Consider the following 18774-nt stretch of genomic DNA (forward strand, 5'->3'; position numbering starts at 1 on the left):
TTCCCAGATTGGAGAGGGTGCAGTCTGGGCTGAAGGACACACACACACACACACACACACACACACGCACGCACACGCCTCCCACCGCCGTGCACGAGTTTCGTGCACTGGGCCTCTAGTTTTGAATAACCACCTGGAATAACTGGCAGAGATAGTAAATGCTAAGGGCATTTCTTTGGAGTGAGGCATGATGGATATGATAGGAATTGAACTAGACCTTGAAAGACAGCAAGAATTTTTATAGTAGAGGAAAAATTTTATCATCAGTAATTTAAAATTTAATTTTAGCTGATCATTAAAATTTTGATCTGGATTTTTAGTTAACCTTATCTTTTAAAAATACACATAAGCGTATGTGATACAATTAGGGTAGAGCTTTGTAAAGCAAACGTGGTAAAGTTTCTTAAGGTGTGTTTTATTTTATTTACTTATTTATTGTTGACACTGTTACAGATATCTGCCATTCTCCCCCTCTTTAGCCTCTTCTACCCAGCTCTTACCCCATCCACCTCTCCGGCCATCACCACAGTTGTCTGTCTGTGCCCATGGACCATGCATATATGTTCTTTAGCTAATCTCTTCACCTTTATTTTTATGATGTCAAGCTTCACTGAAGTTGGATAATTTTGTTACTTGAGTGGTTAGGAAATTTTTTTTGTTGAAATTTTCAATTGAGTATTACCATTCCCAAGGGAATCATTTTAATTTTATTTTTATTCCTTGGTGCTTTTAGTTGGATTTTAGTCAAAGGTTATCTTCAGACTTAATATATAGATGAAATGCATGAGATTTAAAGATCATGAGTTTGTTTTATAATTTTTTAGGCAATACTGTACTTTGACTTTTTCTGTAAAACTGAATGTGGGTTTTATATAGACATTAGAAGGACTAACATCCAAAGAGCTGTTAGCATTTTTATTGTGCTTGTGATCATTGTCATGCTTAAAGGTTTTAATTACATTGGCTCATAGTATTGTTTAATACTATTTTATAGTCATTTAGTTTTTGAAATGATGTTTATGGTAAAAGAAACTAGACTTAACTGCTTCTTAGTGGTCCCTTTCATTAATATTAGTTAATTACATAATTTTATTGCAAATTTCTAATTTGGCTAATTTTTAAAAACTTTTTCCCCAGATGATCTTTCCATTTCAGTGGCAATGCCCATATATTCCCCTTTGTCCTCTCTCACTGGCGGCAGTGCTTAATGCACCTGTACCATTTATAGTTGGAGTTGACTCAAGGTATTTTGATCTGCATGACCCACCACAAGATGTTGTTTGCATTGACTTGGATACAAACATGTTATATATGTAAGTTGATTCTTTTTATGTTACCTCCCATTTATATTTTTCCTCATATTTAGATATAGCTCATTGAAAGCGTCTAGAAATATGCTATTTTTAAAAGTTGTTAATAAGTCTTCATCAGCCCTAGCCAGTTTGGCTCAGTGGATAGAGCATTGGGCTGCGGACTGAAGGGTCCCAGGATCGATTCCAGTCAAGGGCATATGCCTGGGTTGCGGGTTCGGTCCAATGTGCAGGAGGCAGCCAATCAGTTCTTCCTTCTCATCATTGATGTTTCTGTCTCTTTCTTCCTCTCCCTTCCTCTCTGAAATCAATAAAAATATATTTTAAAAAAGTCTTCATCAGTGAGTCACAACCAGAACAAAGTATCAGAATCCTGGAAAGCTCTATGGTTTTGAAAAGAACATCTCTACATTATAGTAGTTTATATTTGCATAGTAATGTTAATGGCAGGCAGTAAATATTTATGTTTATCAAAAGAGAATAAGGATTTTTTTAAAAAGGTTAAACACTGCTTTCAGAGATGAAGAGTTGATATACTTTCTAGGTTTAATTCAAAATCCATGTGTAAGCTTTTAAGAAATGGGTTTACCTGTTTGAGTTTAGTTACAATATAGGGTAATATGTCATTTCCTTAGTTGTCAAGATTTAAATTTTATAAGGATGTATTTTTAAAAAATATGTTATTATTGCCCTAACCGGTTTGGCTCAGTGGATAGAGTGTTGGCCTGCGGACTGAAGGGCTCCAGGTTCGATTCTGGTCAAGGGCATGTACCCAGGTTGCGGGTACATCCCCAGTAGGGGGTGTGCAGGAGGCAGCTGATCGATGTTTCTCTCTCATTGATGTTTCTAACTCTCTATCCCTCTCTCTTCCTCTCTGTAAAAAAATCAATAAAATATATTTTTAAAAATGTTATTATTAATTTTAGAGAGAGGGGAAGGGAAAGGGATACAGAGATAGTAAGAGGAACAGAGAGATAAAAACATCAATCAGCTGCCTCCTGCAGGCCCCCTACTGGGGATTCAGCCTGCAACCTTGGCATGTTCCCTGACGGGGAATTAAGCGATGCCTTCTTGGTTCATGGATTGACCCTCAACCACTGATCCACACCGGCCAGGCTGTAAGGATGCATTTTGTGCAGAGAAATTGATATTAAAAATCAGTGATAGTTTTTCCTGACTGGGTGACTCAATTGGTTGTTCATCCTATACACCAAACCATTATGGGTTTGATTCTCAGTCAGGGCACATGTAGGTTGCAGGTTCCATCCCTGGTAGGGGCGCATCAGATAGGGGCATGTATGGGAGGCAACCAATTAATCTTATTCTTTCTTTCTCTATGTTTCTTTCTCTCCCCCTACCTCTCTCTCTAAAGTCAATAAAGAAACAACAGATCATTAGGTGAGGATTAAAAAATATATTAGTCATAGTTTGTGTTTACTGGAGGTGATAAATATATATACAGTAGTGGTATAACGAGTTCAGAGGGTAGTGTACCACATTAATAAAGGAAGCAGTTCTGACAGATGCCTAAAAGCAAACCGCTCCACACTCCCCCATTCCTTAATGGAAAATGTAGTAAGTATGGAAAATTTCTTCATGTTGGTGCAAACTTCTAGGTCTTGGAGTACTTATTCTATACTGTTTGAAATTAGGAGAAAATGAAAAGAGTAAGAACTTTGATGAGACTTCAGTGGTCACAGCAATAGAATTGGTTGGAAAAACATCCCAAAGTGAACCAAAGGAATAACTTAAGGAAAGAAGAAAACATTTGCTGTAACTTTCTTTTTTTTCAATCCTTACTCGAGGATATTTTTTCTATTGATTTTTAGAGAAAGTGAAAGAGAGAGGGAAAGATGAGAAACATTAATGTGAGAGAAACATCTCGATTGGTTGCCTCCTGCACTCACCCTGACCAGGGCCTGGGCCCGGGAGGAACCTGCAACTGAGGTATGTGCCCTTTACCAGAAATGACTTGGGATCCTTTGGTCTGAAGTCTGACGCTCTATCCACTGAGCCAAACCAGCTGGGGCATTTGTTGTAACTTTAAAAATAATTTTGAAGTGGATCTACCATTGTAGTTTGAAACTATAATTGTGGTGGCTCTTTACTAGGTATATGTAAATTTACTTATAGCCTGGAAATAAACTACTTGTATGCACTAAATATTTCTTTTAGCAACATTTTGTTGTTTTTTAGCTGCTATCCCTGAAAAACAGTTATTTCAGGATTGTATACATTGTGATGCTTTTGGAAATGATTATTTATGAAGTTGTATCTCAGATGTTTACCTTTTTTATTTACTCTTTTGAATAACATGGAAATTCTTAATTTTGCCATTTTTAAGTAACTTCTAAAAATGTTTATTGATTAAAACATTGTTTTTTAAAATAACTTTAAATTCTTTGCTTAATTGTACTTAAAGAATAATGAGATATTCCAGATACCCAAAAATTATAGAGGATAATGTAAATAACTCCCATGTATCCACCATGCAGTTGGAAAAAATAGAATATTGCCAATAAATCTGAAACCCTGTGTACATATCTTGCATCATCTTGAATTTGGTGTTTATTACACTTGCCATTCTTTGTGAGACTCATCCATGTTGATACATGTAGCTCTACTTCAATGTCAGTGTGTACAGTGTTGGTGGATATTTAGATTGTACCTAGATTTTTACAATTATGAACAAGGCTGCTGTGATCATTATTGTGCATATCTCTTTGAGTTCATGGGCAAGAATTCCTCTGAAGCATATACCTTAAAGAGCCAATGTTGGTTGGTAGGCTTTGTTAATGCCACGTTAATCTTCCAGGTTTACCGCCTCTTCAGAAGCAAATGAGAGTTCTGTGTGTTTCATATCTTTGCCAATACTTGTTATGGTCAGAATTAAAAATTTTTGCCAGTTTGATGGTAATGGAATCTCACTGTGGCTTTAATTCACATTTCCCTAATTAGTTGCAAAATAGTAGATTTATATTTCTTTTTGCCCTTTGGTTTTCCTCTCCTGTTAATTGCCCCCCCCCCCCCTTTTTTTGGTAAATTTTCTTGTTCGGTTGTTTGCCTTTTTCTTTCAATTTGTGTAAGTTGTTTGTATAATTTGGAATTAATTCTTGGTTTGTGCAAGTAGTTCCTCCCACATTGACTCGTCTTTTCATTCTATTTATCGTGTTCTTTTGATGAATAGAAGCTTATTTTAATCAATCAGATTTATTATTTTCTTTCATGGATTGCTGTTTTTGGTTCTTATATATGAAATTCTCTGCTCGAGGTCATGAAATACTATCCTGGATATTCTTAAAGTGGTTGGGTTCTGCCTTTCTCTGTAGGTCTTTAATTCAGTTAAACTTGGTATTAGTGTATGACATGACGTAGAGATACCATTTTATTTATTTATTTATTTATTTATTTATTTATTACATGGACAAACACTTGTCACATAGCACTATTTATTGAATAGTGAGTTCATCTCTTCCCTACTGGTCTTCAGTGTCAACACTATTACAGATCAGTTTCTATATTAGCATGGAATATAGCATGCATGCTTATTATTCGGTTCCTTTGTTTTAGTCTCCTGCTAGTCTAACACTATCTTTTTAAATTTTATTTTAATTCTTTATTGTTTAAAGTATTACATATGTCTCCTTTTTCCCCCATTGACCTCTTCCTGGCCACTCCCACCTCTAGCACATGCCCTCACCCCCCTACTGTCTCTATTCATGGAACACTGTCTTAATGACTTTACTAGTAAAATTAAGTTGTGCATAACATGGATAAACCTTGAAAACATCATGGTCCCATTTATATGAACTATCCAAGGCAAATCTATATACATAGAAACTAGGTTGGTTAAGATGGGGGAATCGGAGATTAGTGACTAAGGGGATGCAGTGTTTCTTTTTGAAGTGATGCAAATATTCTAAAATTGATTATGGTGGTGGTTACACAACTCTGTGAATATACTAAAAACATCAAATTGTACACTTCAGGAAGATGAATTGTATGGTATGTGAATTATATCTTAACATTGTTTTAAAAAGTTGTGATGTGAGCCTGGCCAGTGTGGCGCAGTGGTTGCGCATTGACCCATGAAGCAGGAGGTCACAATTCGATTCCCAATCAGGGCACATGCCCAGGTTGTGGGATGATCCTCAGTGTGGGGCATGTAGTAGGCAGCCTATCAGTGATCCTCTCTCATCATCGGTGTTTCTATGTCTCCTCTCTTCCTCTCTGAAATCAATAAAAATAGATTTAAAAAAATGAATTATGATGTGATATAGCAAGTCCCTTTACTCCTGTCCTTTACAATTGTTTTGATATATTTTGTCCTTTCTTTTCCATATAAATTTTAATATCAGTTTGTTAAGTTCCACACAAAATTATGTTGTGATTTTGGTTAGAATTCTATTGAATTTATAGATTAATTTGGGAACGAATGGCATCTTTTTGACATAGTCTCCCTACCTATGCATGTGGCATTTTACTTTATAAATCTTTTAAAATTGTTCAATAAACTTGCATCTTTCTCAATAAAGACCATGCACATCTTTTGTTAGACTTACTTATCCTTAAGTAAAACTTATAAAAACTTATAGTTTTTATCGTTACTATAAATGGTATTTTAAATTACATTTTGTACTTGTTAGTTGCTGGATATAGGAATGTTAAACTGATTTTTATATAGTGGGTTTGCTGCCCAGCAACCTAGTTGAATTCTTTTATTTTGTCTGTAGATTCTCTTCAATTTTCTGACTATAAGCAATTACATTATCTACAATTTTTATTTTTAAATTTGTCTTAATTCTCTGGCAAAAATCCTAGTGTAGTTGAATGGTAGAAGGTAGGCATAGCTAGTATCTTGTCTTGTTCCTAATTTCAAAGGGAAAGTTTGAGAGTTCATCATTAAGTATGATTATTGCTTTAAAGCAAGAATTTACAATCCAGCCCAAGGCCTGTATTTACAAATACAATTTTAGTGGAACAAAGTTCATATTGTCCAAGGCTGCTTTCATGCTATAGTGGCACATTTCAGTAGTATGACATATGCATGATGGTCCTCAAAGCATGAAATATTTATTATCTGACCCCAAAGTTTCCTAGCTCTATTCTAGGGTTTTGATTACTTAATAATAAATTAAGGAATTTTCCTTTTACTTTTAGATTAAGAATTTTTAAAAAATCATAAGTAGGTGTTGAATTTTATAGTACTTTTGTGCAACTATTGAGAGATGAGCATTAAAATCTTCTTTAATCTCTGTGTGGTATATTCCATTATAAAATCATGTAGTTGTAAACAGTTCTTATATTCCTGATATAAACATCATCTTGCTCTTGTTTTTTTAATATACTAGTGGATTAACCTTTCTAAGAATTTAAGATGCTTGCATTGATGTTCATAAATGATATTGGCCTGATGTATAGCAATAGGTGCAGCCCGTGGTTTGTACATAGTGCTTTCATCTTTGTAGAGTTTTAAATGTTTCTTATTCTATTAAAATATTTCATTTGACTCATGCATTATTTAAAAGTGTTCTTTTTGGCCCAACCAGTGTGGCTCAGTGGTTGAGCATTGGCCCAGGAACCAAGAGGTCACTGGTTTGATTCCCAGTCATGGCACTTGCCAGGGTTTCAGGCTCTGTTCCCAATAAGGGGTGTGCAGGAGGCAACTGGTTGATGTTTCTCTCTTATAGATGTTTCTATCTCTCCCTCTCTCTCTAAAAATCAATAAAAACATTTAAAAAAATGCTCTTTTGAACTTTCAAAGTTTTTTTTCTTCAATGCTAACTCAGTTGAATTGTGGTAAGAACATGCCTCTATATGTCACTGACGCTCTAATATTTGTTGAGATTTACTTCTAATAGGTAATTTAAAAATCTCAAGTCAACTAAGTTCGACACTTAAAATGATTCTAAAATACTGCTGAAGCAAGAATTTTATGTTGTATTCATAACTCTAGTATTGAAAATCTATGTTGGAGGGTTAGTGTGAGATGACCAAATTTGATTCAAGATACTTGAAATGAAAAGAGAAGCTCCTTGAAAAAACCACTTATTCAGACTGTGTATATCAATTGTAACTCCAGTAAAAATACACTTTCTATATTCTTTTTTAGTTTGACATAAGAATTTTAAGTAAAAGCAGATTGAGATGTTTTATTAGTTATATTTTTATTTAATAGATCTGATGAAAAGAAGAACATGAACTGGAAGCAGCTTCCCAAAAAGCCATGCAAAAATTTACTTAGCACCTTGAAGAAATTGTATCCCCAGTTATCTTCAGGTAAATGTGAGGAAAAAAGAATATTTTAATGAAAATTCTTCTTACTTTAAACACAATTTTGCTCTGCTTAAAAGAAGTTTAATTACAAAACAAAATTCCAGTAACAAGAAATTAATATTGTGTTTCATGATTTTTTAAGCGTGTTGTCTGTGCTCTGTCTGCTTGAGCATCTCTGTTAGCCTGGGCCAATGATGCTATCACATTAATGGAGAGAGGCATTTCAGGAAGTCACAGGCTTTATTTTGATAGTTTCCTTAATTGCTCAATCATTATATATATGTACATATATAACATTATATATTAACTAGAGGCCTGATGCACAAAATTCTTGCAAGAGTAGGTCCTCCCAGCCACGGCTGCCTCAGCCCTCGCAGCCACAGCTGCCTCAGCCCTCACCCAGGCTTCATCTGGAAGATCATACAGAAGGTCATCCGATGGTCATTCCGCTGTTCAGCCATTCGGTCGATTTGCATATTATGCTTTTATTATTATAGATGTCATTTTCTTGTTTTATTTGCTAGTTCACCAAAAAACTCAAGAAGGTTCAGCAATTGAGATGACTCCAATTGAAGCAGATTTCTCCTGGCAAAAAAAGATGACTCAACTTGAGATGGAAATTCAAGAGGCATTTTTGCGCTTTATGGCATCCATTTTAAAAGGATATAGATCATATCTCAAACCAATAACAGAGGCTCCTTCAAATAAAGCAACAGCTGTTGATTCATTGTTTGACCGACAGGGTGAGTGGCATTGAAAATACAATTACTTTTTATAGAAAAGAAAAATACTTTGTATATGGTATTGCTACCAAAAAATATTTACTACCTAAATTTTTAGAAATTAAAATATACTTCTGTGTGTTTGTAGTCTGAAGCTATGAATATAATTTCTTTTTTTTTTTTACAAATATATTTTTATTGATTTCAGAGAGGAAAGGAGAGCGGGGGAGAGAGAGAGAAACATCAATGATGAAAGAATCATTGATTGGCTGCCTCCTGCATGCCCCTTACTGGGGATCGAGCCCACAACCCAGCCAGGCCGGTGCCCTTGACCGGCATTGAACCTGGGACCCTTCAGTCCGCAGGCCAACCCTCTATCCACTGAACCAAACCAACTAGGGCTGAATATAATTTCTTACACCCCATTTTTTTTCCTGAGAAATCTGAAGCTGTAGGACTTTAATTATAAAAAGTCAAAGATGTTGCTTGTATTTATAATATTACCTAGTCATTTTAGTAAAATGTAATTTACTTTAGATGTTTCTTCAGTTTTGCATAATATTTTGATTTATATACTCTTTGCTTTAAAATATTTCCTAACAATTAGTTTTTGGAATAAAGCCACCAGTTTTAAAATTAAAAAAAAAAATACAGCCTTGTTCCAGGGGGAAACACTATGCTCATCTTTTTTAGTATTTATTATTTTAGGGAGTTATAAAGCTTTTTGTTATTATTCAGCTACTCTTATAATATAATATGTAGTAGCAACCTTTCATTTTCATTAATATTTGTATAAAAATTATATTACATTTCTATACTTTTATCTAGCAGTTACTTAAAAATAATCTGTATTTTCCTAGCAACCTTTTTGTCTTTTATCATTTCTGTTTCAGAATAACTTCTCTCTCAAATATTTAGCCACTACTTACCAAGCTCAACTAATTATTATGTAGGGATATAAAGAAGAATTAAATCTAGCTCTATGGGATACTAAATAAACAATCTAAAATGATTTTTTAAAATAGAGCAAGTACTCGAGAACACAGATTTTATACAATTCAGTGAGAAGCTCTAAAAATTAAGAAAAAAGAAACATTCTTTCAAATGAATATTGGAAGATTTTATAAAGGAAGAGCATGACTTTGAAGAACTTAGATAAATGAGATGAGCAGGAAAGGATTTCTAAGAACAATAGGCATTAAAAATTAAATCTGAATTAGAACTTCTTCTTTACTGCTTATGAAACCTTTCTGGGGTTCTGTTTTCTCATTAATAAGATGGGAATAATGCCTAGTTTATGCATGGTTGTGAAGATTAAGAAAATGTATGTGGAGCAACTAGTAAAAGTACTTTACAATATTCAGTACTCATCGTAACAGCTCTTATTGTTAGTGGTAATAATGGAATGAAATGGAAGAAACCTCAACAACAAAAGCGCAAGGCATGTGTTTTAGTTCATCAGATCTATCATAACATAGTACCGTGGATTGGGTGGCTTAAACAACAGAAATTTCCTCATAATTGTAGAAGTTAGCTAGAAGGTCAAAATCAATGTGTTGGCAGGATTGGTTTCCTCTGAGGTCTCTCTCCTTGGTGTGTCATTGGTTGCCTTTATTGAGCAGGAAAACAGCTAAAAAGGGAGAATCTGATTATTTGTTAAGGAAAGGGTTTTTTTGTTTGTTTTTTTTTCAATGAGAGAGACTTGAGTATGCTGATAAGTAGCAAGTAAAGAGAGGAAGACTTTTCTGAGAATACTGAAGGGGCTGGAATCCCAGGCTGATGTGGTAGGCTTGGCCTAAGATAGGAGTACTGGACATATCCATTGTATAAAGAAGAAAGGAAGGAAGGAATGATAATTGCAGAAAGAGTAATATATTTTGTAGTGAGATAATGAAGGTAGTTCTCATTTAATGATTTTCATTTTTTTGGCAATATAAGGTATGGTCTTTTGAGAATGGGGGAAGGAAACATGGAGGGAGGACATTTGAAAACTGCTAATAGCTGTGAAATAATGGGTAAAAGGAAATTACATTTATTCCAAAAATGTAGTAAGGTTGTTGGTCAGGGACAAAGGTACAGTATTATATAAGTGATTCTGATCCACTTAATTGTGGAACATTTTCCCCCCCTTTTAACTTGTGCTCAGCCACACTGATGCAGATCCAGAGAAAGCAGACAAATACATTCCTCCAGGGCTAGGCTATACTAGGTGGATTTGCCAAAAACGACAAGGGCATAAGAATTGAGTGTGTTGACAAGAAAGTAATTGAAATCATGGACATGGAATCAATATTGGATAGATAGAGAAGTGAAGACAGGGAGGGGGTAGGTAGAATGGAAAAAGGGTAAAAGGATTGTAGATTTCAATGAGCTTACCCTCTACCTTCCTCTGCCCCTCTTTCCGGGTCTTCCCCCCCCCCCCAACCCCCCCAATAAAAAAGCCTTTGTAAGAGTACTTAAGTAAGCAAACCAGACAGATAGGGGTCATGGTCAGAGAATAACATGCAAATTAAAGATTTGGGAGGCAGAGCTTTTTTTAAAAATTTAAATTCTTTATTGTTTAAAGTATTACATAAGTCTCCTTTTTCCCCCATTGACCTCTCCCCAGCTGCCCCCACCCCCCAGCACATGCCCTCAATGCCCCCATCTGTGTCCATTGGTTATGCTTATATGCATCCATATAAGTCCTTTGGTTGATCTCTTACCCCCTCAGCCCCCACCTTCCCTCATAGGTTGGATGCTTCTATGCCTCTGGTTCTATTTTTGTTCATCAGTTTATGTTGTTCATTATATTCCACAAATGAATGAGATCATTCGATATTTATCTTTCTCTGACTCGCTTATTTCGCTTAGCATAATGCTCTCCAGTTCCATCCATGCTGTTGCACAGGGGTCCTCAAACTTTTTAAACAGGGGGCCAGTTCACTGTCCCTCAAACCGTTGGAGGGCCGGACTATAGTTAAAAAAAAAACTATGAACAAATTCCTATGCACACTGCACATATCTTATTTTGAAGTAAAAAAAAAAAAAACGGGAACAAATACAATATTTGTATTTGCATGTGGCCCGCGGGCCGTAGTTTGAGGACCCCTGCTGTTGCAAATGGTAAGAATTCCTTCGTGTTTTTTTGTGTTTTTTTTTTTTTTTTACAGCAGTGTAGTATTCCATTATGTAGATGTACCACAGTTTTCTAATTCACTCATCTGCTAATGGGCACTTAGGCTGTTCCCAAATCTTAGCTATGGTAAATTGTGCTGCTATGAACATAGGGGTGCATATATCCTTCCTGATTGGTGTTTTTGTTTTCCCAATAATCCCATTTCTAGGCAGAGCAATTTTTAATGATAGCAAGAAAAGGCCAGAATGTGTGTATGACTTTGTGTACAGGTTAGTGGTAGAGGTGGAATAGATCTCAGATCACTGACAGGGTTCGATGGTTTGTGCTTAGTGGGTGTTGAAGAATGATGATGGTAGGGGCTGGAGAGGAGAAGGCTTTGAAGTAGGTGCGCTGGTCTTCAGTGAATGAAGGAGAGTGTCCCTAAGACAGTAGATGTCTACAATTGGTGGGGGAAAGGGTAGAATACCAGATGCTTGAACCTTCAATGAGCAGAAATTTTTACAAGACGATACAGAAATAATTATCTGGTGGCATTTCAGAATAAGGCCATAGACACTTCATGTTTGAGGATATTTAGAATATCAGAAATTTCTACTTGAGAGCTGTAGAACTAGAGCTTTCTTATAAGAGATTTAGATTTCAGTGAAAGTTTAATAGTATAAATTAAGCATTTTTGTAGTTGAATCAGGCAGAAGGAGCTATGGTTACTAGAAGGTTCTGTATATAAATATATATGACTTATATTGATCTGAACAAGTTTAAAATAATGTTTAATATAACATCTAGTTCCACTTTAAAATTTGAATTTAATTGTAATTTTGTTTCCTTCAGGATTTTTAAAAAGTCGAGATCGTGCCTATACAAAATTCTACACCGTTTTAACCAAAACACAGATTTTTATTCGTTTCATTGAAGAATGTAGTTTTGTAAGTGATAAAGATACTGGATTGGCATTTTTTGATGACTGCGTAGAAAAGGTAAAAGTTTGTCCTATATAGCAATGTTAAGGAAAAATTTTAACAATTTGGCTAGCTGTATGTATAATCATCATCATCATTATTATTATTAGCCCAAATGATCTGAAGGAGACAGCATAGGGTGTGTGTGTGTGTGTGTGTGTGTGTCTGTCTGTCTGTCTGTTTGTGGGTGCGTGAACTTACATGTACATGCAAGTGTCTGACTCTGGGCTTAATATAAGTCATTTTCCTGTGTCTAGTTTCTATCATACATAGCAAATTTTTCTCTTTGATTCTCACTTTGTAACTATGAAGTACTAAATTGACCCTCCTAAAACTTATATATTTAATTTATATGAATAAAATTAGATTTAGTAATTAATTTACAAAATTTAGTTTTTTTGGATAAATGGAGACCTGTGTTCTTTTGTTTAATGTCTTTCCAGACACCTTTGCTAATATATTTCTTTTGTCCTAATGGAGGTTATTTGGAAATATGTTAAGTTTTTAAGCTTTACTCACCCATCCTAAGGAAATTCAAATTGATTCTTCACAATTGATGACTGACTTAGATATATATTTTTTTCATTTTTAATAGAATTCTTATTTTTGCTATGTGGATCTTGGGGCTGATTATTTATGCAAACTATATATTATATAAAATTTAAGATTATATCCAAAAAAATGTAGAATATTATAACATTGTATTTTTATGGACTCCAAATGATTCATATGCCTTAGAAAACTTGATTAACTTTCTCCCATTCTATCACTGTAATCTAAAACTTCAGGGATACAATTAAAATTATTCAACATTTTAGTTTACTTATAAAAGTGATAGTCCAGTATCATCCAGTTAGAGGGATGCTTAGATAATGTCAATCACTAATGCAGGGTTTTAATAATAATTAATTTTTTATTTGAAAAGCCAGATTCTTCTTGTGATTAGCTATCTTTTGCTAGTGAAGGATTTATGAAAAAACTAATAAAAATAAATTGTTTTAATAGCCTCAAAAGACTTATTATACTTAGCCTAATATAGAATAGGGTCCCCAAAATTGTGAAGTGTTTTTTATTTGTCCAGTATTAAAAAAGGATAGTTTTTAAAAATAAGAATTTAAGATAATCTCTATTAAATTCACAGTAGACATTTTCACTAAGAATTTTTTATTTTTTTCTAGTTGTTTCCTGATAAAAGCACAGAGAAAACAGATAAGGTATTTTTTTTAAGTTTTTGAAAGTTCAAAACTAGGTCTTGCTTATATATAAATTAACTGGAAAAAAATAATTATTTTTCAGATTGATTTTGATTCAACAGATGATACCAAATTGATAGAGCTAGATGATTCACAAAAAAGTGAGCACACTGTATTTATAATGCCACCAGAGCCACCTCCTGATGATGCAAAGGACCTGTCACCAAAGTACAGGTAGCAAGAATTCTTTAAAAGAGCTCTTTGGGCACAGCTTTAATGATTTATTTTTATTAATTCTGATTATTAGTAGATACATGTATTAATCATTTGTGAAGGTAATTTTCAAAATTTATTCAGTGAACTAATGGAGATGAATATTTTATAATGTCAGTGGGTAATGTAAATTAAGACTTGGACAACCTTGTTTGAAAATAAGCCAGATGTTGATCACTAGACACCTAAAAATTCAACCATATTTTAATCTTTAAAAAATTTACTTACTTTTGTGAGGTTCCGCCTTCGTTTTGGGGTTTTTGTTGTCAATATAAAGACTGTATAATTCTTATTCATTAGTAAAATGTCAGAGTAAGCCTAAAAGTAGAGGGGCAGGAATCATTCTTTATTAAAATAAATGTAAAGAATAGGATTTGGATGGAATCTTTTGAGAAATTAAAATGTATTTGATTGTTATTGTTATAATTGTGATAAGATACAATTTAATAAACTTAGAAAAGCAAACAGCAAAAAAGAAAACGAGCACATCATTTTAGCACCAATACTTAGTCTATTAACAACTGTATGTGTATCTTTCTTGTCTTTTAGTGCATAAATTTGCACTTACTATACTTAAAACAAATATGGGTTCATCTTATATATATTCTTTGTAACCTGTGTTTGCCTTTAATGGCCTGAATATGTTTCCATGCCAAAAAATATTTTTTGTGCCATATCATTTTGAATAACCACATTACATGCATTTATTGTGATTTGTTTCACTAGTCTCCTGTGGATTGTTTGTAGTTCTTTGCTGTTTATAGCTTTGTGTATATACACAGTTATTTTCTTAGGCTGTTTTCTTAAAATAATGTCAGGAGCAAAGAAAATATAAAATAACTCATAAAACTATGGAATTAACATATAATCTAAGAATGAAGAATATATACCATAGGGATTGAGTGGCCTAATTAAGTACCATTTTGATTGCATATTAACTATAGAATTCTATTTTACTTTGGCTTAATCACTATGCATTTGGACTCCGGGTATTGACAAACAAGATAAATAGAGAAAGGCAAGACCTCCCAGAAGAAAATTGGCCAAAGGAGGCAATTTGCGAGAAGAAATCCCAATAGACAGTAATATGAAAAGATAGTAAGCTTTTCTAGTATTCAAAGAAATGCAAACCAAAATGATGAGTAAAACCATTTTTAATCTATCATATTGAAGATAAGCTATACTACCAGGTAAAGTGTATGTTAGAGTATATGCAAGTATAGCCTTTCTGGAAATAAATTTGTAGTGATTTATAAGAATTTTTATTCTCTTGATAAATATGGACCATAGCAAACCCTGATATTGGGCATTATCCTAAGAAATTAAGCAAAGGTATTTACAAAGATATATATACCAAGATATTTAATTACAAAAATTTAGAAATTTAGAAATAACCTAAAATGTCCAGCAGTAAAGAATTGGGTAAATAATTATTGTATATCCCTAAAATGAAAATATTTTTTTTAAATATATTTTATTGATTTTTTACAGAGAGGAAGGGAGAGGGATAGAGAGTTAGAAACATCGATGAGAGAGAAACACCGATCAGCTGCCTCCTGCACAACCCCTACTGGGGATGTGCCCGCAACCAAGGTACATGCCCTTGACCGGAATCGAACCTGGGACCTTTCAGTCCGCAGGCCGACGCTCTATCCATTGAGCCAAACAGGTTACGGCTAAAATGAAAATATTATGAATTTTTTTCTTTTAGATACCAATGCAAGGTACTTTTATGAAGAAAAACAAAATTACAAATTATACTAAATATTATTTTTAAATGTAAATTATTGAACACATTGGTTCTGTTGCAAGAGTAATTCCTCTGTCAAGTAAGATATCAGGGTTTTCTGTTTTCCATGGATTGGTTGAGAAAAACAAATAGGGTGGGGAGGAGCCAGAGTTTCTATGTAGGTGGTCTATGTATTTCATAACTACGTCATCTTACATTTTTGAAAAAAAAAATTTTCTGTATAAGGATTTTGGGGAATAATATTGGGTACTATTTAAGGTTTAGAAATAGTCACCTAAATTCTGGAATAATATGAAGCGTATTTTAAATCAGCAGTTCTAATTTTGCTTTTTATTTTAGTTACAAATACTTTCCAAGACTGGACCTTAAGCTTTTTGACAGACCACAGGAATTGAAACTTTGTTTTAGTAGACACCCTACTGGGAATAGCATTACAAACAGTCCAGCTCTCATGGCTAAGAGAAGTAAACAGGTCAGATATTCTTTATCTAATACATGCTAATTAAAAATGTAAAATATGTATATGTGATATGCAGCTCATAGTTTAGAATTATCACCCACGGCAGCCATTTGAAGAACTACTGTGGTTGATAATGAACTAAACTAGATTTCTTGCAATCCTACTTACAATGTTGAGGCTGAAGTTTTTGAATGCTTACTAGTATGTTTATGCTTTAAAAGAATTCTTGGGAACCAAATATACTTTAAAAAAAACTTTATGGATATACTAGAGGCCCGGTGCATGACATTCGTGCACTGGGGGGTGATCCCTCAGCCCAGCCTGCACCCTCTTGCAGTCCAGGAACCTCGGGGGATGTCTGCCTGCCAGGCCTAAGCTGGCAGGCGGACATCCCCCAAGGGGTTCTTAGCACTGCTGTGGAGGCAGGAGAGGCTCCCATCACTGCCGCTACACTCGCCAGCCATGAGCCCAGCTTCTGGCTGAGCGGTGCTCCCCTGTGGGAGTGCACTAACCACCAGGGGGCAGCTCCTGTGTTGAGCATCTGCCCCCTGGTGGTCAGTGCGCATCATAGCAACCGGTCATTCCGCCCTTCAGTTGATTTGCATATTAAGGTTTTATTATATAGGATAATTCACATACCATACAATTCACCCATTTAAAGTATACTCAGTGGCTTTTAGTATATGCACAGGGTTGTGCAACCACACCACAATCAATTTTAGAACATTTTTGTCACCCTTAAAAGAAATCTCACACCCCTTAGCTGTTAACTTCCAGGTTTTCCCCCCACAGCCTCAGGCAGCCACTAATCTATTTTTTGTCTCTATATTTTGTCTATGCTGGACATTTCATATAAATGGAATTGTATAACATGTAGCCTTTTGTGACTGGCTTCTTTCACTTCTACTGTTTTTAAGGTTCATCCATGTTGCCTCATGTGTCAGTACTTCATTTATTTTTATTGCTGAATAATATTCCACTGTGTGGATATATACCACATTTTATTTATCCATTCATGGACATGTGAGTGGTTCCTACTTTTTGGCTATTATGCATAGTGCTGCTATGAACATTTGTGAGTTTTCACTTCTTTTGGGTATATGCCTAGAAGTAGAATTGCTGTGTCATATGGTAAATCTGTTTAACTTTTTGAGGAACTGTCAGACTGTTTTCCACAGTGGCTACACCATTTTTCATTTCCCACCAGCAGTGTATGAGAGTTCCAATTTCACTACATCCTTGTCAGTTCTTATTATTATCTGTCTTTTTTATTAAAGCATCCTAGTTGGTGTGAAGTGATTGATTTTAATTTGCATTTCCCTCTTGGTTAATGAAAATGTACTTTATACTGAATACTACATTCAAAAGGGAGTGCGAGTGTATTAACTTAGAACATCTTGCTTTAATACCATATCTGATTTAAGTGTAAAGAGTTAAACTATAGTTAGTTGTGAATTAAAATTAAACATCTTTTATACATATACTGACATTTTGGGAGTCTACAAAACATGTAAAATTTTAAAATGAAATTCTTAGTTCAGGTTTTACCAATCCTATACAATAAAAGGCCAGCAACCATAATGGCGTCACGACCATAATGACCATCGACCAGTTGCTATGAGGTGCATTGACCACCTCTCGGTCCCCCCCCCCCCCCCCCGGGTGGCGGGGTGGGACTGGGGACTGTTGAGCAGTGGCAGGTGGCGGGCATTGCAGGGTGGGGAATGTTGCAGAGCTTCTCAGGGGGCCGGGAGCTTCGCAGAGCATCATGGGGCGTCATGGGGAGTTGCAGGGCAGGGAGCTTCGTGGAGCATCGCGGGGTGGCAGAGGCAAGTGTCCTGGAGCTTCGCGGGGCGGTGGAGGTGAGCATTGAGGAGCTTTGTGGCGTGGTGGGTGTCATGGGGCGGTGCGGAGCGGCGGACATGGCCCTGATCGCAGACTAGGCCTAGCGACCCTATTTGCACATGATTTCGTGCTCTGGGCCTCTAGTTCTTATATAATCCCCCAAATCTAAGATTAACCTGAGGTGTTCCTTAATTTCATATAGTACACATTTCTCTCAATGTTGTCTGAAGGGAATTTTTTTTTTTTTTACCCTACCAGTTTACTAAAGGCAAGTTTTTAAAATGGGAAAATTTTGTTTTGTTACTAAGTGTTTTTTTTTTCTGTTTTTGTTTTTTTATTTTGTTTGTTTTGTTACTAAATCTTTAAATCTCATCTTCATCATCTTTTACTTTTTTCCAGGCTAGCTGGAAGGAACTGTGTTTTCAAATATGTCTTCAAGTCTTGTACAAATAAAGAACATGAGAAAATTAATACACCAGGATATTTTTTTTAGGACACATCCCAGTAGAGGAAGCTTTAGTGCAAGGCATACTAGAGCAGTTTAATTTATCTGGAAGGCTCTATAGTATCTAGCGTTAAAGCTCAGCAGGTGAAATAAATATATATATATTGATTGATTGATTTCAGGGAGGAAAGGAGAGGGAAAGAGAGATAGAAACATCAATGATGAGAGAGAATCATTGATCGGCTGCCTCCTCCACGCCCCCCACCGGGAATCGAGCCCGAAACCCAGGCATGTGCCCTTGACCGGAATCAAACCCAGGACTCCTCAGTCCACAGGCCAACACTCTATCCACTGAGCCAAACCAGCTAGGGCTCAGCAGGCGATTTTGATACCTATTCTCTCTTCCATTCAAATCAGAGTGAA

At 35.2% G+C, this 18774-nt stretch overlaps 1 protein-coding gene across 3 annotated transcripts in view; it reads left to right on the top strand.

Moving 5' to 3' along the window:
• DENND4C (DENN domain containing 4C) overlaps positions 1-18774 on the top strand; it is a 108282-nt gene that overhangs the window by 43979 nt on the left and 45529 nt on the right. For all 3 annotated transcript variants that reach the window (XM_070431731.1, XM_070431732.1, XM_070431730.1), the window contains exons 10-16: positions 1138-1313; positions 7489-7589; positions 8111-8329; positions 12258-12403; positions 13564-13599; positions 13682-13812; positions 15941-16073. In XM_070431731.1, coding sequence (XP_070287832.1) covers positions 1138-1313; positions 7489-7589; positions 8111-8329; positions 12258-12403; positions 13564-13599; positions 13682-13812; positions 15941-16073 — 942 coding nt within the window. The remainder of the gene's footprint in view (positions 1-1137; positions 1314-7488; positions 7590-8110; positions 8330-12257; positions 12404-13563; positions 13600-13681; positions 13813-15940; positions 16074-18774) is intronic.

This window comes from Myotis yumanensis, unplaced genomic scaffold (genome assembly GCF_028538775.1).
Source record: "Myotis yumanensis isolate MYYU_CA2020_CCGP unplaced genomic scaffold, mMyoYum1.0.hap1 SCAF_12, whole genome shotgun sequence".
Taxonomy (NCBI): Eukaryota; Metazoa; Chordata; class Mammalia; order Chiroptera; family Vespertilionidae; genus Myotis; species Myotis yumanensis.